This window comes from Prinia subflava, chromosome 15 (assembly GCF_021018805.1).
Source record: "Prinia subflava isolate CZ2003 ecotype Zambia chromosome 15, Cam_Psub_1.2, whole genome shotgun sequence".
Lineage (NCBI taxonomy): Eukaryota > Metazoa > Chordata > Aves > Passeriformes > Cisticolidae > Prinia > Prinia subflava.
In genome coordinates, this window is record NC_086261.1 from 5373454 (window position 1) to 5396835 (window position 23382).

Below are 23382 nucleotides of genomic sequence, written 5' to 3' on the forward strand. Positions count from 1 at the left end.
TTCTCCTGAAAAGCAGTTGCGATTAGGATGTAAAAGGTACTGGGAGTTCAGATACCCAGATTTGTTCTTTGGCTCTCTGGAATACACTGAGCATCTGAATTAACACTGATCAGGGTTTAAATTTCTATAGAAGCTCCCCATCTGTAAATCATAAAACATTTCACCAATATTCATGAATTTGGCCTCCTGGCAAGTGGATCAGGAGTACAAGGTTAATACTGTTATTCACATTTTATAGCACAGAAATCAGAGAGAATTTGAGGTTCACTTTTGCAAAGACTCTTGCTTGCATTCCTCTGTATACACAAAATGTGTGTGCTGGCACAGAAAAACCAAAGGCAGTGAATATCCAGCCAAGGCCTGAAGAAGCAAAAAATAAATAAATGACTGTGTAAAAAGCATTGGCATTTTGAAGAAAACCTTTTCTCATCTGCGGGACAGATGTGACTGGGGCTAGCACCTGATTGTCTATTTTTGACCTACAGATGGTTAGAATCATAGACACATATAAAAAAGGAATCAGGTAATATTAAAGGCACTTTGACTACTTGTTCCATATGATCCCAATCCTGCAGAGCACTTTGGCAGACGTGTGATTTTGCTTATGCAAAATGCACCCCTGAATTTCATGGCATGGTGCTGCTTGCAGAATGTTTGACAGGAAAAGAGCCAAACTCCTGATGGACCTTTCTTTATTATTATCACAATAAGCTGTATTTTTAGAAATAGCCTTTTTGCAGTGTCCACCTAAATGATGCTCTGCTCAGTTTTTCTGTCTTATGTGAGATTCTACTCACCTGAGCATGCAACAGACGCAAAACAGGATGAGAGAAGGGGCTGGAAGGCACTCTCTGTGTGTTTTTTTCTGAGTATGTTATTATTGTTATTATTTATTGCCTTTCGTATTAAAAAACAAAAACATCTGTTTGCCTGGGATTCGCCCACATGGGAAGTTCTGCTTTTCTTGATGAAATCAAGTAGTCACTGAAGACACACAGTACCTTTCTGCATTATTCTGGACTTGGCTGAAACTGGATAAAGTTTCTTTTACCATGTTTTCAAATCAAACTTCCCCTGGTCTGGATAATGCAACTTCTTCTGTTTTCTAAGAATCTTTCCATATGGGAGTGGATGAAAACTAAACTAGAACCAAATTTTCACCCTAAAACTAATAAATCAGCCATTGACTTCTTTAATTCTAGAATATTATGCCTTTGTGTAAAATACATTTGACACATTCATGGCTACCAATGTCAATCATCTTTTTGTCAGAAAGAATCATCAAAAGTTAGAAGGAAGCCATCCTTTGACTTCCATTTCATTACTGTATTTATTTCACTTTCAGAAACAGAATATTATGGAAATTCTTGAATTCACTCTCCTTTCTAGCTTTAATTAACATCGCTATGGGAGTAGACAGTGGTCAACATCCAGCAGCATTTCGTATCCCAACAGTAGCACTTTTTCATACTTGGTTATTTCTGTATTAAAAACTTCTGTATTCTTGATTATTTATGTATTTAAAACTTTCTTCCTCCCAAGTTAAAAACCAAAGGCTAAACTTCTGGGGGGGGAAAAACAACTTGTCTTTTAAGAGCTGGGAGTGGTAAGGAGGAATAAAAGCTTCTTAAGACCACAGATCACAGGACAAGTTTTCAAAGAACTACATTCTCTTTTTGGATTCTATTGACTTTCCTCTTCTGTAAAACATGAATCACTAGTATGTTGCAAAATGTAATGGCAGGAGGGGAATGGCTTTTAGGAACTTGCTGCTTTGCAAACTTTTCTTAATTCAACTTAAAAACGTTTGTAGTTATTTAGTAAGTGAAATCCTCCTCCTACACACTCTCATCTTCTTCTCCTACTACTCTGAATGGTTTATTGCTTTAATTGAATAATGAAAATTGAGAGAATTGAGGTTTCTTTTCAGTAACTTTGAAATAGAAGTGCTACACAACCGGCTTAATGCCATTAAAACACACGACGCTTCGCTCAGGGGCAAACGGGGGCTGCCAGAAATGTTACTGCCACTCTACTTGCCTGGGCATCCTGGGCATTGTTGACCTTCCCTGTTGTGACGAGGGAGAAATTGTATGCAAAGAGCACCAGCAAAGCCAGGGGCACCATGTACAGCTCCACGGTCCAGACAGTGACCACAAACACCTGTGAGAACACATACAAGTGTTGAAAAGAAAGACACGTGAGGAGGGCTGTCAGTCACTATCCCTCTGCACATTCATCCTCAAATCTCTGCTCAGATTGTTATTATTTTGGCACAGAAATCTGCACTCTGTGTTCTCTATGAACTCTCTGTGGGTTCATTAGGCTGCTGCTCGTTGGCTTCTCCTCCCCTGTACCTGGGGAAGGAGAGGGCCATGAACATGAGGTCAGTCCAAAGGCTCTCTCCACTCCTTCCTGGGACCCCTCCAGCCTGAAAGCCTTTTGTCCTTAGTGCTGCTGTACAACAGATGCACTTAGAGAGGTAAACTCCACTTCATTAAACCCTAACTGGCAGCAAGCTTTTCCCAGGCTAGGCAAAAGGATTTTCCTCTTGTGCAACAGGAACTCCCTTGTCACTCCACAGGGGATGATCAGCAAATGCATCTTCACCATTAATCCACCCATACTCTTGGCACAGCAGCACAGAGGAAGGACTGTCACCTTGCAGGAGGCAAGGTTTAGGTTGTACATGATGCATTAGTTTGGAAAGGGATCCAGTCAGCCTAGTCCCCATTCTCATACTCTTGCCATTTCTCAGTACAGCGTATTTTGATTTCACTGGTTCTTTGGAATCTCTTCTCCTAAAAACCAGTATGAGTCTGCATGGTTGGACTGGTATCTGACAAAAACCAATAAAAGCAAAACCAGAAGCCAAACTAGAACAGCAAAACACACAAATAACACGATGGAGATCTAAAAAGCACACATGATTTTTAAAATAAAATATTATCAAGCCAAACTACAATTCTATCTCACAAGTACCAACAACACCTGAACAGACTGAAAACTTGGAGAGGTTGGCAATGCAAAGTTAATAAACTAAATCCAGAACTGCCATAAAATGTATGTTGTGATCCCATTTCCTTTTCTACTCATATATAGTGTTTCCAGAAGGACTGCCTAATGCTGGTAGCAACTTGAAGCTATTTTAAGCAATCTCCTTCAAAGACAAGGCACAAACAGATTTTTCTGATTTTTCTTCCCCCAAAAGAGGCTGGTTTGATCAGAAACAACAATCACACTTTTAGAATAATACAGGTAAATGGAAATGAGTCAGATCCAGTAAAAGTATCTCAAACAACAAAGGAAAACTCTATGGGTGATGAGGAAGCAAAATCTCTACCTCCCCTCATCCTTGGCCTGCCAAATACTACATATAAAGACAATGCTGGCAGTTGTAGAATGGGATATTTATGGCAATGTATTTTGTGTTGTGGACCTGAAAGTGTAACCACACTGTACCAAAGAAACACTTCCCATTGCATTCAGCAGTGTGAGAATTTCCACCCCCACAAGACAGCAGTTATTTCAACTTTTTAAACAAAAACATTTGTCTGACATCAGACAAATGGCCAGTTCATACCTACCATGGGCCAAACACAAGCCAGGAAACAATGCCTGTATCCACAACCTTGCCCAAACAGCACTTGAATTTTCTGGAGTGTACCTGATTTCATGTTAGCTGTTGCTATGCGAGGAATTAGACTGTCATCCTGTTCTTGGCATTTGTTGGCCAGTAAAGCAATCTTCGAGATATATTCATTTATAAAATGGGCTGACATCCAGGCAATATATCCCCATGCTATTGATTTGCAGCACAAGAATGTGGAAGACAATTTGGTTTTGGTCCTTTTTTTTTTTTTTTTTCCCTTTTTGATCCTGTTTTTCAACATACTAAAAAATTAGAAGTGATAATGATTCACACAGCCACATTTAGTATGTAAGCAAGGCAACAGAAACACATGAATCCAGGCCAAGAATTGGTACTTGATTTGTCTTACAGGAGCCTTGCATAACTTTAGCTAATAAAACCTTCAATAATTTTGATATTCTGAGCTAAAATATCTCCCATAAATGAAAAGTTCTAACCTGAACAAGTTCCTTTGAAGCTACTCCAACTCCCCTGGATGAATATATGCTTGTCTCTTAAGATAAAGTGAAGGTGATAACAGCTTCTGTCCTACCCTAAATGTCACTCCAAAGAACGAGGAACTGTTATTGTACATATCTCCACAGGTATCTTTCTTAGGTACACACAGATTTAAAAATAAAGACATACATATAAAAATACATCCGATCCTTATGTAAATTCCTTTCATAGAAATTCCCATTTCCACGTATTAATTCAAAACATTTGCTTCAGCCCATGGGAGGGGGCTGTACTTGCACCACCTCCCTGGGGTACGAGCAAACTCAGCCTTCTCCTGATGCAGCAAAAAGACCCCACCAGCAGCCAGCCAGGCAAAGTCCCACACAGAGTCAATGAAGCTCTTGAAGAACCTCTCTTCATTCACTCAATTGCAGGACTTGACCCAATTTTAGTGCATCTGTCACCATCCTATGTGAACGTCACCCTGCTCAGCTGCAAGTGCAACACAACCTTGCAATCACAGGTCACTCAGGCAAGCTACGGAATCAAGACCTTGGTGATTTTAGATATTACAGTACATTTTGTGTATTATTAAGTTTCAGACCTCAAACAAAACTTCAAACTTCATTGCAAAAATCTCACTGTAGGCTCAATGGGTAGCTGAGGCATGCCATCTCTTCCTTTTAATGCTGGCTGGTTAATCAGCTGCTGAGCTATAACTCAGACAGTGAAGCTTTGATAGAGCTCCCACATCCTCTCAACAAGAGCTGCTTTGCTGCTATTGCCACAGTACAGGGAACTTTCATTACTGTGACATGACACAGACACAAGACAAATTGATTTAGCTATTCAGAAATTATTTAGCCTCGGAGGTATGGGAAATGATTGCTGTGAACATACAGTACATAATAAAAGTTCAGAGTGTGTTTATAGAGCGAATAGAAATATTTCTGTTGTTCCAACAGCCTTTTGGGTAGTTCTGCAGCATCAGTTTTCAAGGCAGATCCCAAGCAGGCCCATGTCCTATTTTATCAACTTGCAGGCAGCTCCCTGACACTGACCACAGCACCAGCAGCCCATGACACAGATACCCACTCCCCAGATGACAAGGTCCTCAGTCATGCCTGGTTTTACTCTCTCCTCAAGGGGACTTTATGCATGGGAGAAGGTCTTGAATTATGCTCCCTAAATTATTTTCTTATCAATTTTTTTTTTTTGCCGAAACTCAAGAATGTTTCAGCTGCTGATGTAAATAATGGCTAATGCAAGGAAGAGTATCTTCTTGATTTCTTGTCATCCCCAGTCTGCCTTTTGCCTAATACATAAACCAGCAAAAGAATCCATTAACAGATTCAGATCACTTTCCCAGTACCACAAAAGTCAGGGACACAAACCATGGCCCTGCTTCAAATGATCCAGTTTCAACAAACCATTTCTTTTTTCAATGTTTCTCCTTGTTAGACCAAGTTCTGTCAGACATAATCCATTACATAATTGATACTTTTTCTGCCGGGCTTCACACTGTGCATGGGGGAAGTTAAAAGCACAGCAGCCAATTTCTAAACTAAGAGTTAAATTAGCAGCAACGAGTTTTCTACAGTACTCTTTTTAATGCAATTTCAGAGTATAAAAGCCTATTATAGAAGTGAGCACTTTAATTCACAGCATTCTAAAACAATGATCAAAATAGAAACAGGAATAGGATAGACCTATCTAGAGGGAAAGAAAAAAAAGAGCTCTTGAAACTAATATTTAGACTAGAGCTCTACCTAAAAGACAACAGCAATATCACAGCCTTGGAGAAAGGACCACTTGATTTCAGCTGATTAATGTGTTGCTATTTCAAAGGGCCTAATAACTACAAGTTAAAGCTCTGGAGGTTTGGAAGCCGTTTCATCTGAAAATCATTGAAGAGGGGTCCAACTGTTCCTGTCAAGAAGCATGGAGTTTGAACAACCATGAGAGTGGCCCTTTTGACAGCAGTACAAAAGATGAGAGAAGGCAGTCTCAACTGAAAGTAAAAACAAACCCTTAGAAACACGTTTCAAATCTGGTTTTTCTGCTGCTCTGGTTCCAATTTAGCATCTGACTATTAAGACCAGATTTTAGACGGGTGTCTACTAAAATATGCCCATAAAACATTTGTCACCAGCAAACCCACAGTCATGGGATAGAACAGTTTTAAGAGGCTTAGAAACCTAGCGTAAATAGGATTTTCTGCGTCATTTTTCTACACAGTAATTAGAATTTTTCTAAGTGTAAAATTAACAGGCTCTTTTTGACCTGGCAAGCCTTTGTGGTGCAGTGAGAGATGCTGTGTTCTGTGACAGAATAACTCTTGGACAACACCAGTGATGGGAGGAGAGTGATACATTCCATCAGATGGAAGAAATAAAAGTGAAAGGAGATTAAATGCATGCGAGGAACCTATGGTAAAAAGTTATTTTCTCGGCCAGGGTAGGCTCCGATGCTAATGAAATGCCTCATCAGCAGAGCTGTGAAAAATATTGTTTGAAGCTCCAAGTTTCAAAACCCACAATTTAACTGAACTCTAAACTTCTAAGAGCTTCATCAAAAGTTTCCTTGAGATTTATAAACACGTTCTGTGTAACTCGTGAAGGCAGGAGAAAAACTTGGGCTGATACTGCTGTGAATGCCCAAGTTTGGTTTTGAACTAAACTAAACCAAACCAATCAGTGCATTTGATTTGAGACAGAAAGACGTGCTACCCCTTATTTACATGGGAGAGGAATTCTGTATTTTTAACTTATTTCTGGGCTACACAGTTTCCAGTGGCCATGTACGCACAAATGAACTCTATAAAACAGGAGAAATTTTTGAGAATAAATATTCAGGGACAAATTCTCTATTTTTGGGGGGTTTCTAAGCTTTCAGTCCCTCTATTCCAGACAGAATACAGGATATTAGCCAATAACATAAGATACTGGCTCCCCAAAAGGGCACTCGAATCCCTTGGAGGCAATAAGCCTGTTGAAAACAAATCATTTCTGACAGATACTTATTCCTGCCCTTAGATAGGGAGAGTACAAGAGCAGAGAGAATGCACACACTCACAGAGAGCAGTGCATTTGTGCATATGTGCATAGATAGCTGTGCATATGGAGCCATCTCTTCCAGATACGGGCAATATGGATGCAGGAACACAGCAATGCTGAGCCTGCACTGACAAAAATCAGGGTGCTTGGTGAGGGCCCAGCCTGATGGAAGTGCAGCAATGAGGATTGTGCTCTTGGCCTGGCTTTGCACGGAATAGTGAGAGTATTAAAAAAAAAAGCGCCATTAAAAAGAACGAAAATTATCTTAATACAGCCCCATCTCAAGGCATGGCAAAAAAAGCTTGAGGAAACCATGTAGCATGTACTTCCCACTAAAGATCCTCTTCCAAAGATGCATTCCAGAGTCCTTGTGACTGATAATCTCCTTCCCACATCCACCTGATGCTTCCTCACCTCTGAGTGCGCTCTTATTGCACTTCACAGCTGTGAAACTGGAGCTCGAGGAGGGTGAGCAGAGTCACTCCCTCATTGCAATGCAAGAATGGAGAACGTGGCAGGAAGAGAAATTATACTTAAATAAACCAGCACTGGCAGCAGAAACCTATTTACTTTAGATTCAATTTGTTTTTTGTGTCCCCGGCAGAAGAACGTGGAGCATCTCAACGGCGGCGTGGAACGTGCACTGTATTGAACGGCAACGACCAAAATCAAAAATGACCTGAAGGAATACAGGGCTTTAAATATTTATGCCACGTTACAAATTATCTCTGCATTGCTCCACATACCAGCATACAACTTACTAATTTTTTAAGGGTGTGCCACAAGGCAAAAGTCTCTTTGAAGCAAGTGTAAGCACAACCGGAATCCAAAAACAAAGGCACAAAAAATCCACTTAAACATCCCAAAAGCCAAACCAAAGAATCAAACTGTGCCCCAAAAAAACTCGGTCTGTTTGACCTGATGTATGACTGCACAGAACTGAGAAGGAGAAATAAAGGATATGTTTGCACAGTTTCTTACCACGACCATCAACCTAATGGTTTTTTTCCTCAGGTAATGCTTTGGATAACAAACAACAAGCCATGTTTGCCCAATCCAATTGTCTGCACAGGCTAAATGCCACAAAGTCATGTCCTGCTGCCATATCCACATCCCAACTCTTCCCAACTGCATCTTGCTGAGTGAATGACCTAGGATGAGCTCGAGGGGGAAAAGGGGCCCCAACATGTTGGGAGGTACCCAACTTGACAATTTACATCCCATGTGAGGATTCAACAAGAAAAAGGAGTAAAAGAATAAAGCCTGTGGAAGATGGGAACTCTGGTCAGCATGGTCACAGTTTTAGCAAATATTCAAAAGCAAAAGGAAAGAAAAACAATGTTCCCCACTCCCAACAAAAAGAAGAGATGCAAATCCAACAAAAATAGTCCCAAAAACACGCGAAAAAAACTCATACTGTGTAAGTCAATATGTGTTAGGGCCTTTTTTGTCATTGCCTGATTTAGACTCTTCAGGGGGATCTCATTTTCTCTAGCTGCTGGTAGGAAGTAGAGACTCATTTGTGTTTTAAATGAAAGCTGTGATTCATGTGCAATCACAGGACTCTTAAGAAATAGTGCTTTAAGAAGAAGCATGTTCTGCAAAAGTCGCAGAGAAATCAGAAGAGCTGACAATATTGCAATCTGTTCTCCACCATCCTCTTGGGACACTGCCGTCGGAAACTCCATCAGGGAAGGTTGGGATGCTACACTCAAGACTGCAAACACTTACAAAATGTCCCCACTCTGAGCCTGAATTGCTGTTGTCATTAACACATTCAATGGATTTATCCCCTACTCATAACAATGCCTGGAATCAGAAAGAGATAACAACAAAACAAAAACTAAGCTAATTAAAAAGTGACAGTTTTCTTTTATTCTGATTATTTTCGTTACGTTAATGAGATTAGTCAGCCTAGAAAAGTGGAACCAAGAGCCATGGATGTATTTCTGTAATGAGGAGGTCAGGGAAGAGGCATTCAGTCTAAACTTATTTCACTGAACTTACCACTTGAAAAGTCTGTGTGTAAGTTAAGATTTCTGTATTGTATTCCAGCTATTTGATGATTACCTGGCCCATTGGTCAGTGTGGATAATAATTTCCAACACCAAGGAGTTCATGCCTGGGGGTGTCACCTCTGTCCCCTAAAACGTGTGCATTTTACCCTCAAAGCCAATGCCCACGAGTCTAGTGGGTGTCCCTGCCCAATTTTCTTGTGGCTCCTACTTTATCCCTAATCTCTCAAAGAGGTTAAAACAAAATCAGCTACAACACGAGTTTTGGGTTCTATATTTATGTCTGTACAACAGTTTTAGAGTAAAATATTTCAAATCCTTTTAGGCGGCAGACACTGAAGAAATAGCTGTTTGCCAACATGCTGACTGGTCTAATTTTTCCCTCATGCTTTTATCTAACGTATTTTACATTTCCTGCACCAAGTAAAATACAGTTAAGACCCTCAAGCAATGAAGCTTAAAATCAAGGAAAAAAAAAAAAAAGAAAAAAAAGGAAAAAACCCCAACAGTTTTCTGTGTTTTGGGGTAATCCTCTGGGGATGGGCCAGGGGAATAAATCTGCATGCTATTTCTAAAGGGGCTACTATCACAGACCAAGGTGACTGGAGAAGATCCCAAAACAAAGAGGGGGTGACATGGAAGAAAAAAAAATAAAATCTGTTGTTTTACATTGTAGATAAATTAAATGGTAATTTTTAATTCTAATGTTTTGGTTTGTTTATCAGCAGGGTCATAGCTCTGGAATTATTCTCATACACAAAGTTATAATCTATTTGCAGGGAAGACAGGCATCATGCAAGTTAAAAGCCTGATCTTACAGTAGATAATTCTTCCAAAAAGCATCAGAGAAAAAAAACATTTGTGCTATTTAGAAGAAGGCAAAAATGTAGGCAAATTTTATTTATTCTGGATAAGGTGAGCACCTTAAAAGGGTCATGAAAAAAATTATCATTGGCTGAGCTGACAAATGTCCACTTATTTGGAGATGTATTTGTTAACATTTTGAGAAACATTAGCAGCAAGGGACAGATGGTGATGTAATTGTTGAGCAGGGGAAGGAGTGGTGGTGGAAGTGCTCTTAAATTTGGGCTCTCAACTGGGTTCCAATTGGTAACAAATGAGAGTCTTAAATGATATGTTTAAACTACTTTAATGATTCCTCCTTCATGTTCATAGTGTAAATTAGAGCTGAATGAGTAAAGGAAAAAGGGTTCTCTAATAAAGCAAACATGTTAAATTATTCTGTCTTCAGTGAGAATCACACATGAGGTTACTTCCCTGGCATCTCCAGCTACAGCACAGGGGGAAGAAGAAAAAATCAAAAACCAGGTTTGTAGAACCTGGCAGCAAATGAGGAAGAGATGATTGTAATACCATTGGTTCAAAACTGCCTAGTACCCTCTTTTCCAAAACCTCCAGCCCTAAAGAAAACATTTCCAGACTGAAACAGAGCAAAGGAAAAAAAAATCCCAAACCAACAAACTAGCAGACCAAAACCACAAACCCAGAAATTTAAAAACACCTCTAAAGCAGATATAAAGCAGTGAGATGATATCTTTTCAGGCAAAGAATTCCAGATTATTTATTCTCTGTCCTTAAGCTGTACCTGGGATGCCCCAACACAGCCCCATGCCAGAGCCCAGAAGGTCTCTTCATGTGCATGGGACAGTTTTCCCAGAGTGAAGAGCAGAAATGCAGTTCATAACTGAAGCCCACACCTGACACACACCCAGGGCACCAGGAACTGTGTGACTGCACAACACTTAAACAACTGCAGCAGGTTCATAATCTGCAGTGTGACAAAATTGCTGCATTACAGAACCAATGCATGAAGCTGACTGAGGCTCACTGTAATTATACCCTGGATATGTTACCATTGTAAGCTAACAGCAGTGACACACAAAAACACCCCCTGTATATTGACAGCATGACTATGTAATAGAGATTTTCCACTAGCAGACCTGTAGCATCTTGCTTTCCAAAACACAGAATAATCTTTAAAAAAAAAAAAAAAAAAAAAAAAAAATTGCAAGGCTCCCACAATTTCAGGCAGCTGTTCAGGTAAAACTAAAGCGAGAAGATTGTTTATTTTAATAAAGCTATTATATGTGCAACTCCAAATTAGGAATGGCAGGAGACGGGGGGATGCCTAAACCATCACCACCTGTTTGCCCTGAAAATCAATTAAAGTCACACTATCACAGCAATCCCTTCCTAGCTAATAAAAGTTATACAGCTTCAACGTGCAGCTTTAGGTGCTTTGTGGGAATGTGCCTGAAATCTAAATCCTGGGTCTCACGTTACTTCAACACTAAACACAACTCTGAACCACTGTAAAACTTGCTTTTCTGGGGTTAGGGAAGGTGTTAAGAGAAAAGAGATCCCGAAATCCTGTTTTGATGCAGTGGATTGAACTATTTATCAGTAAATTCTAACAATTCAGCCAAGAACATTATATAGAGTTTGAAGTAGGAGAAAACTGAAGTCCTTTATGACACATGCCTGTTCAACATATTCTGTGCTGCAGAACAGATCCAACTTTACAAGTTGAAAGCAAGGGCAGTAGAGACATCCCAAGTGTTTTAGTAATTAAACGAATATGCATAATGAACCATATGCCCAAAGGGCCTGTTCTTCATGTGGGCCAGATTTTTGTTTGAATTTTTAATTTTTATATACAGATGAAACATTTCATGGAATATAGCAACAGTGCAAAGGAACATGCTATGCAGGAAGGGAAGGAGGAACTACCCATCTGAGAACGATCAGAATACACTTGATGAATTCTGCTCCTCAATTTCCGATTCAGAGCCAAGAGGGCTTTAAAAAAAAAAAAGAAAGAAAGAAAGAAAAAATCCTTTTCTCCTTTGAACAGCTGTATTACTCATCTGCTCAGAGTCTAGAAAAGAAGCATTGAATATATGTATATTTATATAGGTCATATTTATACATTTATGTGTGAAATGGATTCGATACACCAACACATTTAGATGCTGCAAGACTAGCAAAAAACACAGACACTATCAAATTGAAAAGCTTCTGATCCACCAGAAAAAATAACTATAGCATGGCTCTCTGGTCAGCAGGACCTGTCACATTGTGTGAGCTGCAGTGAAACAGGACACACTCATGTCTGTCTGTGAAACAGGAATGGGCATTTTGAAAAAGATGGGTCAAATCCCACTCTTGTTACAGCAATGTTACCTTACTGTGAACGTGAGGATACCACAGCCTCGTTGCAGAAATATTAAATCTCCCAAGTTCTGCTGGGGTGGAGCTGTGCTTCTCCTTTCTCAGTAACATTTACCTTTTTTCCCATCCCTTGCCCTTAAAGTACTTTCCAAGCAAAAGCAGCATCCTTTGCAAACATAAGCTATTTTGAATATCTAGACTGCCAAATAATAAACCTTTTAAGTGGTTCTGATCTGCTGGGCAAATTTCTATTTTGGTTCAAAAATCCAGTGACAGGGGTCAGGTACTTGTCAGCACGGACATTCTGGTTCAGAAGCAGAAAAACTTCCCTGCCTTCAGCTTTACCAGCTCTCTGAGTAAATTTGAGGGATGGAAATGAGGGATGGAAACCACAACGAGCATTTCCCAATTAAAAGGGTGGCTTTTCATCAAATTCAGCAGCTCAGTTTTTCATGGGACTTCAGGAATTCCTATGACCAAGAGTAAGTGGCATGGCAATGTGGGAGCAACCCTGGTCTCAGGAATTAAGAGTATTTAAGAGCTGGAATAGGTGTAAATGGTGGCATTCATTGCTCTCAGTCCTAATTCGGGGTCTGTGCTTTGGCCACCGCTTGGTTTGCATGATCTAGTGGTCTCCATGGAAAGACAGATAAACTTCAACAGCTGTCAGAAGACAAAAAATTGACAAGGAGCATCACCTTTCCTGACTGTTTAAATCCTTTAAGGAAGTGTTGGAGCAATTAGAGAGGGAGTTTAATCTTTGCAGAGTGCATTAACACTCTCCGACCTCCCAGACAATAGATCAGACCTCAGACACATAATGCTTCCCCAAGGCTTTTTAAGCAGAGCATTTGATCTCATCGCCACTCTGTGTGTCTTACTAGAGGTACCAGTGTGTGAGACAGGATTCATTGGGCACTAAAGGACCACTGGCTCTGCCAGTATTCATACAACTTTCAAAAAAGAAAGCAGGAATTGCTTTCATTGCAATGCATGCTGTTGCAGAAGTACTACTTCCCAGAAGAAGGGAAAAAAAAAAAAAAAAAAAAAAAAAAAGAAACAAAATAAGATTAAAACCATCCAGAGTAGCTCTGCAAAATGTCTTCATTTTTATTAATCTCATATTTCCTTTCTACTGCCACTGTTTATTTCCCAGCTTTGGAATATAAATCTATTTTTTTTTTTAAGGCTTAGATTAGTTTTTTATTCATAGAAACAGTTAGCTGATAATAATTTCAAAATACTTCATTTCTTAACCCCTGCAGAGGGACTTAAGGGAAAGGGAATTAGGAAGACAGGTCTAGTTTATTAAGGAAATTGAAATATATCATTGCAAATAATTTTCCCAAATGTGTACATGGAAGTATCTGGGGAAGTTTTCTTAACTGCTACAACAAGTCATCATCTCATTCCTGATGGGCATTTTCAGTTAAAAAAAAAAAGCTAATATCACTGTATCAATTATGCATTTCCCATTTAATATTCTAAACATTTTAAGAAAATTTGCTTAGTGCAAATTTTTAATGGAATTAGACTTTCTTGCCATCATGTTCTGACAGAAGCCACATCTCCTATGGCCAATAAATAATAGGAGGATAAAAGCAGCTCACTGGATTCCCACTCACTGCTAAAAAATGGGTGCTGCAGCCCCCCCTAAGCACTGGGGGTTCTCCCCCCACTCCATGCAATGCATTTGAGGTACCCTTATGGCTACAAATATTTAAATGAGGCTATTAATGCTTTTCATTAGCAGCAGGATTTTGTTTTACTTTTCTAGAGCTACAAAAAATGTGCCTTTTTGTGGAGTACCTGCATCACAAAAAGGTTTGGCTGCTGTTGAAATGGGTATCTCAAATTTGCCAAGCCAAGTGCATCACAAATGACAAAAAGGTCACATATACCCAGTACATTTAAAAACAAGCAAGCCTTCAAAGTCAAAGTGTAATGCAGTTATTTCTAATCTGAACAAACAATAGAATGCATCTAATGAAAGCTGACAATTGGCTTTGATACAGAGATGTGCTCTTCTCTTCCATTAAAAGATGAAAGCTGAAGGGAAGTACAGAAGACAGCGACTTCTCCCAAAACAAAAGTAAAAAGTTCTGAACCTGAGCTGGAAAAGTAGTTAAAAGCTGTTTAAGTGAAGACTTTTGCTCACCTTTGGCACTCATCTCTCAGTAAACATGCTGACTTTACATGGGTGTGCTAAAGGTAAAATAAATCAGCATATTAGACTGGTACAAAACACTACATGTTTTACATATTTATTAACACTTCTCAAAATCACAGCATTACTTTTAAATATAACACTAAAAAAAAACCCACAGCAAAACACCAAAAGAAACCAGCTAAGCTTGACTACAGCATGAATGCCACAATTAAGAATAACAGATTTAATTTTCATAAAGTTGTAGGGGAAGAGATCAAAACTCTATTGATGTTATTGGTAGCAGTGCAAACCTTTACTGTGGAAGCAGTCAGATTTATACATAATAATTAGTAAAGATTTTTTAAATCGGATTTGTGTGATTTTGCAGTCATCCTACTGCTCCAGGTTTATTTCCAATTGAATATTAAAAATATTTATATATATAATGGAAGGGACACCCTGATTTAAGGTATTTTTACTATTACTGCTATCCTCAAACAACCCAAGAACTTTCTGGTTACTTAAGAATCACCTCTAAGTTAAAGCACATCCTAGTTGTAATAAAGAAAAGTAAAGCTAAATGAGAACAGGCTTTTTGAAAGAGTGTATTTGCTCTGCAGCTTCTCTACTAATCTCTTTTTATTTCAGAACTTGTAAAGGATCCAACTCTTTCTTATTTAAAAGAAGAAAAGAAAAAGAAAAAAATGCCTGACAAGCAGAATGCTTTAAGAGAAATCCCTCAAGGTGTATCTGTCTCCATCATAAAACCAAAATGTTGCATTACCTTCAAATAGGAAATTTCTTCCAGTTGTCACGATTTCTGCAACTAGTGTTACATTAGCACTGAGAGAAAGGGTGAATTAAATTAAAAATAAAATAGTTCAAGCAAGAGAAAGAAAACCTGCCAGAAAAATCTGACAAAAGCCTGAATGCCAGAGCTGGCTCATTCCTGAGGGTCCATCGCCATCTACAGGCTTTTCCTGCTCTCAGAAAACTTGATCACTCTATTCACACAGGACTTTTGCCCAAAACGAGGATGTAGATTTTTTTAACTGATGTTAAATAACATAGGTTTGCTGAAGCTAATGGAGTTATAGTGATTTAAACCACCTACAGACATGTCTCTACTTATTCCCTCATTTTGGAAGAGTAAAAACTTCCTCTATGCTGCAGAGGAATGAAGTGTTGGTGTAAGCTTACATTTATGTTAAAAAAAAAAAATCTACCTTTTTATAATTAAAAGAACAAAAAAATACTGATAGGGGTGTTCCACCAATGCCGTGGGCAATAATAGTCAATGTCTACAATTTTCCAGTAAAACTGAGTGCTTTAAAGTATTTTCTAAGAGGTATCAGGTCAAAGGAATGTGAATAATGAGACAAACCCAAGCAGATGCTGACTGAAAGAAAATCAATACACCTGTGGCTCTGGGGGGGGGAAAAAGAGCACACTAACTATAAGAATTTTTAATTTTAATTGAATTTTCGCTTCCTTATATAGACCTTTTTCATCCTACATGCCATGGGTTTCCTGCCTTTTTTGTTTGTTTGTTTGGGCTGAGCCGTATGTTTTTCCCATACAGCTTGCAGAGTCTAAATCCATGCCAACTTCGGGAATTTTACAAATAAGCTTCTCAAATTCTGGTATTTCCAATAGTGGTGGGTAAGTAGCTTCTGTCTCACACTCCTGTTTAATGAGTCTCACGCAGATGCAACATTCATTCAACTCAGAATACTAATTTCATCTTTGTTTATGCAATTTCTAGTCTATGAATAAAGTGAACTTTCAGAAAAAGCACCAGGCAAATTGGGAAAATGAAAATGACTGGATCCTGACACGGAAAATCATCCCTTTAGGATCAGATAAGACAGCAAATTATTGCAGATAAATTTCTCTTGGTTTTTAACTGCCATTCAGTTCAGATGAATTACAAGTCAGAATCCTGTGCAAGAATCAAAAATTCAGAAGATGCAGAAGAGTTTTAATCTGAAGTTCCTCTAAACAATTTAAGACTGCAAAAAGAAAAACAGCACAAGAGAAAAGCCAGCTTTCAGGTGCTGGGTACATCAGCCTTGTCCAAATTTTTTGTGGCAAATTCCTAAAGTCACAATGGAGGTTTGTAAGATAACCATAAAAATCACGAGCCAAATTCACCTTTGACATAATCTAAGTTTTGCAGTTTTGTTGGGAGGAAAGGAACCAGTGCTGCCTTCCCGGAGAGAGAATTTCCCCTTTTCTAAAGCAGTTAAATAATAACCAAAGGTAAAAAACAATTAAATAATTAAATGCTAATGTGTGATTACTCTCACAGTTGGGAGAACACAGAATATCTGCTAGCAAGGCGTTGAATACAGGAGTTCAGCAGTGTTAAATATACAAATAAACCCAGCAACAGGCAGGAGTATTATTTTACTGTGCTGAACAAAGCAAAATAAATACAAGGCATGCAAAAATAAATAGGAAAAATACAAAACAGTATCAACAACAATCTTTTGCAAAACTTCAGGACTTCGAGAGGCACAAGATGTTGTATATTAAGGAGAAATAACAAATAAAATAATTTTTAAAAAACTGAAAAAATGAAAGTACAACACAATATAGCAAACTCCAGCCAGACCACAAAGAGGGTTTGCTCTTCATAAACATCAGATCAGGCAGCTAAAATTATTACCAAAGAGCTCTTGTAACTGTCACCTGTGGTGGGTATAATTACAGGCTACTGCTGCAAGCACGCCCACGTCGTATGGCAATAAAAGGACCTGCAGCCTGCCAAGAGCAGGCAGACAATGGAGAACACACACCACCTGACGAGAGCCCAAAAAGATCAGCCAGGGAGACCAATAAAAATGACAGCTTCGAAACAAATGACAAAGCTTCAGCCACCGGGAGAAAAAAAAATAAATAAAAGAAATAAAAGGCGATATCAAATTAGCTGGAAACGCAAGCACTGAGCAGGGTTCTCCAACAGGTTGCAACTTGAGCACAAAGGCAGGCAGAAGGATTTGTGGATGCAGCTAGTTCAGGTTTTAGTTAGAAAGAGTAGAAAAAGCCCTTTTTCATTTGCTTTTTCTTTTTTTTAATTAAATAAAATGTATCCACATTTGTTCTTGGCTTTGTGGGCTGTCATTAAACAGCCCAAGAGAAGAAAACTGCACTTCCAATCTGGTTCAGGAGAGTGACAGACACACGTATCTATTTAGTTGTCTTAGCACCGACACCTTCTAGGGGATAAATCCACATACTATAGCAAAGCTGAATTTCTTTCTCCTCGCCTTAATTCTCTACTGGATGCCTGCAGACACATTCCTGCTGACCAGCTGCACACAGGCTTATCCTACATCAGGACTGTTCTTTTACCCAAATACTTGGAGCACAGAGTTTAACACACACAGCCAAGGTATTAAAAGGCTTTATCATCAATTAAACCCAACAAAATGCAATTAAAGAGTGAGAGGCAGTGATTTAGGTCCCTCTCATTACCAGGGCTGAGGGAATCATTTCGATGTGATTTATTCAAGTTTTGAGTACATGACACAGAAAGCCTCAAAAATATCAGCACAGCATAATTTAAGAGGAAGATCCCCAACCCCAAAATCAAGGGGATTGTTATATAGGGTAAATGCCTTGTTAAGCATACAGAGGAAACTACTCCTCAGATGCAAAACATAGTTTTGCTTTTATTTTTATTTTCTATCATTTCCCTGTTAAGAAGCAAATCCCCCAAACTCCTAAGCTGGAAACATAAGGCCATCCATCTTTTTCAAAGTTAAAAGGGATATTTATACTGGTTTCTGCCCAGCTCCATCTCACCCTGACTCCAAAGCTTCGAACTTTGCTTTTAAAATATTGTTTATTGTCTTGTCAAGGCTCAGAGTGGTTATTTCCCTATTAACTTTGTCCTTGTTTGTTCTTGCATTTTTGAAAGAGCTGGAAATAACATGTGTTTACTTTGCTGTGTGTCTCTCAGCATCGTCAATATCACTGTTGCTATTCCAGGAATTTTAACTGCTGCAAGCAAAGCAAAGTCTGGGATCTCAAGCTTAAATTGTATTCCCCCTCAACCACGGAAGAATAATAGTGGAAACGTAAAAAAACTGCTGGGGAAAGGGTGAAACTCCCTCCTTTAATTGTGTGGAGAAGCCTGTTTCTCATCTGAGCAGCCACTTGTGTCAGGTACCGTGCTCCTGACAGCTTTGCAGGCAGAGCTGGTGCCTCTGCCACGAGCAGCCAGGGGGAAGCAGGATGGAAACCTTCCCTCCGTCATTAGGAAAATTCTTTTACTGGGATGTAACAGCCTGAAATAAAAACACACACACCTCTCCACTCCAGCCTTTTCACTGGAGTTCCAGACGATTTTAAAGATGTGCCTTTGCCAGGGATTTGCAGAGGGAGAGAGGGGAAGAAATGTTGGGGGCTCTGAAGAATTACTTACTAGGTCAAATTCCTGAAACCTGCCTCTTGCTGCTCCTCCAGCACCAGCTCTAGCCTTAAAATGAACGAATTTCTGCAGAAGTGTTATTTTACAGCTCCCCTATTTAAATAGAAACTGCCTGCGTTCCTTTGCCGACTGCTTCTTTAAAACTGCAGCAAAACACAAGCTGCAAACGGGCTGAGAACAGCCCTTAGCAAAAGCTCTACACTAAAGCGGATGTAAAGCCCATCTCTTTTGCATTAATACTTTTTCCTTTCTTTTTTTTTTTTTTTTTCTTTTTTAAGTTTTTTCTTCTTCCAAGTCCCCTATTCAGTGTTTGAAGAATACTCATTCTTCTCTCTTTAGGATTACATCTATTCATTTTATTTAGCTTTTTAATGTGGAGACATTTTAATCTACCATTTCTTTAATGCTGTTCCCGAATAGTTTGGGAACAATGATTTATATTTCATCTTCAGCTGTGAGGATGAAAAAAAAGTGGGGTAGGAAAAAAGACTTGACCCTTCTCATCAGTTACACATGTAGCCATGGCACAGGTTGTGCTTGGTATCAGGGAACTGCTTGTTCAAAATTAGCAGGCAATCCACAGGGAAAATAAGAAATATTTTAGGGGAGCTCATGTGAGAGCACATCTTGCTTCCCCACCCTACAGAAGAGTGACTTATTACCACCTACTGGTAAATACTCAGTTAAATTAAACCTCTCTCTTCTGCTTGGTTGGCCAGAGGTGCAAAAGAGGTTTGGTGACTCTATCTTATTCCATAGCTGCTACTGGTCTCCCTTCTCCACAGATTTCTCATGTTCCCTGTGAAACCTTCATCCCAAGAATTTCTTCTTATTGATCTATAACTACCCTCCCATCAAGGGAGAAACAAAATAAAATAAATCACTATGTTGCAAAACAATGCAGGAGTTAAACTGGATGTTTTACCCATATATTGTTGTCATGTCCAGAGCTGAATTATGCTCAGTACAAACAGGGCTGGAACATTTTGTACTTTGCTCTGGAAAGCCAAACCATCACATGCAGGAGACACTTGTCCACATACAGAATGAGAGATTTACCCCAAGTAAACTCCAGAAGGCTCAGATTTTGAGTTAACAAATATCCTTCCTGAGGGAATAAAGAACATTTCCCTCTTACTGATAGGCAATTAGCAATTTTAGAGGATACTGTCAACAAGCAAATGCCCTTTTGCCTGTAGTTCATCACCATAAATATAGCCCAGCTCAAGAGGGATCAAAAATTGTTCATGTCTAGTAAGATGATTGGTATCTGGTGTCTGAGATGAGCTTAGCTGGGCTCAGATCCAGCTCCTGTATCAGGAGCTGAAGTGGCAGTGTTCAATCCCACACTCAGTGGAGATGCCCAGGAGTTCACAGGCTGCAGGCTCTGTCCCCTCTCTCTGCACTGCCCCATGTGAGACCTGAAGCAAACTGGCAGAGCAAAGCACACCCTGCAGCCTCAGCCAGCCCTGGGGCTGCTCAGCCTCCCACCTTCCCACAGCCCAGGGGGATGGTGCCAAAACCCAGGCACCCTTCTGGCTTTAAAGAGATCTCAATGGAGAACAGAGACAAAATCCCACCTCTGCAGCAAGCAGCACAAAAACTTACATTTGGGTTGTGCTGCTGCATCCACAGCCCCAAGAGCTTCCTTACTCTTGATCAGCCAGCTTTCTGGGAAGCCCAAAATGCTCCAAAATGATCCATCCCATGCCTGTCATTTTCCCAGCTGCCCCCATTAAATAGCTGCAGTGAGTTTGACCACAAGCCCCACATTCCCAGCACATTATGCTGCATCACCACACATTCCTCCCCTTCCTCCCGGTACTAAGCCATCATAAAATAATTAGTAGACACAGTGCAATGTCACTGCAAAGTAAATAAATACCGCCTGTGCCTGCTGCATTCCTTGTCTGGCTGGCCCTGGCTGCCAGCAAGGGCTGAGCTGGAAAAATCCCTCCCACCTGTCCCCAGCCTGGATCAGCAAGAAGCCTAAACCTGCTAGAGTGGGAAATGCTGCCAGTGAAAATGAAGTATTCTGGCATGGGTGAGTGTGCAGGGACCCTGAAGGAATTCAGCAGCAGCACTGCCAGTCACACCAGAGGTGCTCTGGTGCCTGGTTTCCCATCGTTTGCCTGATCCTGTCAACGTCTCCTGCAACTATCATACAAACTTTAAAAATATATATATATGATAGCAAAAATTCCAGTCAATATATCCTTTTAATTTGCACCAGATTTTTTTTCTAATGCAATTACTGTAATTTCATTAAATGGCATAATTACCATTAATGCAGAGAAAACTGTCAATAGAAGGTGTAATTATGTTGTATAAAATCACAAGCACAATGTGCAATGATGCATAATTCCTCATGAAAATCATTGTGACTAAAATTAACTTTTAAATATTTTAAGAATACATATAATACAGTAAGAATGGTTTGGTTATTACAGACTTCATTTCCACAACCAGCAAAGGGGGAGCAAAGCAGGCAGGGAGGGTTTGCATACAGAAGGAAGCTTCAAAATTTTGGTTTAAGTGTGCAAGAGGAAGGCAAGAAAACAAGTGATTGTATGCATGAGTGGGAGAAACAAACAGGTTATAATCAGACTTACATGCTGAGTTGTAAGCAGACATTCCCCCAGGCACATTATACCACACAACTCCAGCTTTTTGTGTGTGGATGTGATGTCTCAATGGGGAAAAGTGTGACGAGGAAGGAGTGAAGAGGAGCAGGCTAAAACTACAACATTGAGACTGCAAACTGGTAGAAAAATGTCCAAGGTGGGGTGTGAAGTGTGTCAGGCACACGAGAAGGACCATACAGGGATGTATTGAACTGTGTGTCCAGGTATCTTCAAAATAAAGAGCTTTTAGTGACGTATGTTTCCATCAAAACAACATATTGGGTTGAATACAGAGATAACTATATTAAGTTTAAACAGAAAGGAATGTTTGAAGGTCTTTTTGGTCTTAAAAATCTACAAACCCCCCCAAACCCTGAACAGATGAAGAAGAATACACAAAGTGCTTAAAGGTGTCTCTTGGTATATGAACCTGTCATCTCTACAGGCAACATTTTTCACGTGGGAGAATATTCCTGATATTCTCAAGCACACACAACCATGTGTGACCATTTTTCACACCAGACCAGTGAAGAGAGCTAAACTATGAAGAACCCAGAAATCCTGGGTGTGACCCTTTCCTGACCCAGGATGTTTTCTCTGGTTGTGTGACACCATTTCCACCAAATCCTTTATGCACAGGGCAAACATCACCAAAAGTGAAATTCTGCTCTTCATCTCATCTCTCTTTCAACCCTCTTTCTTAAACAACTAAGCCTGAAAAAATTCTGATTTTACATGTGCTTCAGCAGAGCCCAGTGTCCTCTGTGCCTATACAATTAACTCAGATGAAAAATCATCAGATTAAAAGCACAGAACGCTGATGAAAAATGTGATTACATTTTTATAGCACAAAAAAATTCATCTACTCACATGTTCTTGGACTGTCTCCTCTCACCATTACATCCTAATAAAGAAATTTAGCCTGGGATGATGAATCTTATAAATGAGGAAACAGAGTCAGAGCATTTTTCTCATTTACTTGTGTCCTGCCCGTGCTGTCCTCTGTTTCCCCCCGTCTTTACCTGTCCCTCTTTTCCTCTTACACCCCCAAAAGCAGCTGATGTCCTTGTCACACCATGAGCTGCCACACTAATGGGGAGGGAAAACTAAAACAGGAAGGTGAAAGATTCCATGTCCTTGGCTATTGCTTGTCCTCTGACAACCTCACAAATATTTTATCTGTCTGGCAGTGGGTTTTGCCTCATTGCTGAAGGAAACAAGGCTCTCAGGATTGCACAGTCAGCTTGTCTTCCTCCTCCTCCCTCAGTGGAGGGGAAGAACCAGATCAAAATGGTAATAGCCGAGGGACATCATCTGTAAGGATAAATATTTTTTAAAAATGAATTTTCTAGTCTCAGGGCCTAACTGGCATCGAAGCTACCAATGAGGGTTCCATGAACCCAGCTGAAAAATGAGTAGAGAGGCTTTGTGCATCCTCCTCACCTCATCTTTTAAGCAGCACATGAGGAGAGGATTTTCCACCCAGCCCGGGCAGGGAGGGAGGCTGCACCTACCGCGCTGCGTGCGTATTCTCAATACTATGAACGCTCACGCTGGAAATAGTGAGAGAGAGATATATAATTAGCATTTCATTTTTAGTGCCAGAGCTGAATTATCTCCATGTGAGAAAAATCAGATAGACTTAAATTTTGGGTTGTAGAAGAAGCCTGTGGTAATTATTCTTGGAGTTGAGTATTTTTATTCCTTTCCCATTACCCACTCCCTTTCAGGAAACCAGGAGTATTATGGTATCCAGTAAAGATGTTATCAACCTGTAACTTGTAACCTGCTCATACTCCTTTTCACTGGGAATAAATT

At 39.7% G+C, this 23382-nt stretch overlaps 1 protein-coding gene across 4 annotated transcripts in view; it reads right to left on the minus strand.

Annotated features, from left to right (window-relative positions):
* The window catches only part of MCTP2 (multiple C2 and transmembrane domain containing 2), a 116470-nt gene that overhangs the window by 20117 nt on the left and 72971 nt on the right, over positions 1–23382 (minus strand). For all 4 annotated transcript variants that reach the window (XM_063412108.1, XM_063412110.1, XM_063412109.1 and 1 more), the window contains one exon: positions 2041–2163. In XM_063412108.1, the coding sequence (XP_063268178.1) occupies positions 2041–2163 (123 nt within the window). The remainder of the gene's footprint in view (positions 1–2040; positions 2164–23382) is intronic.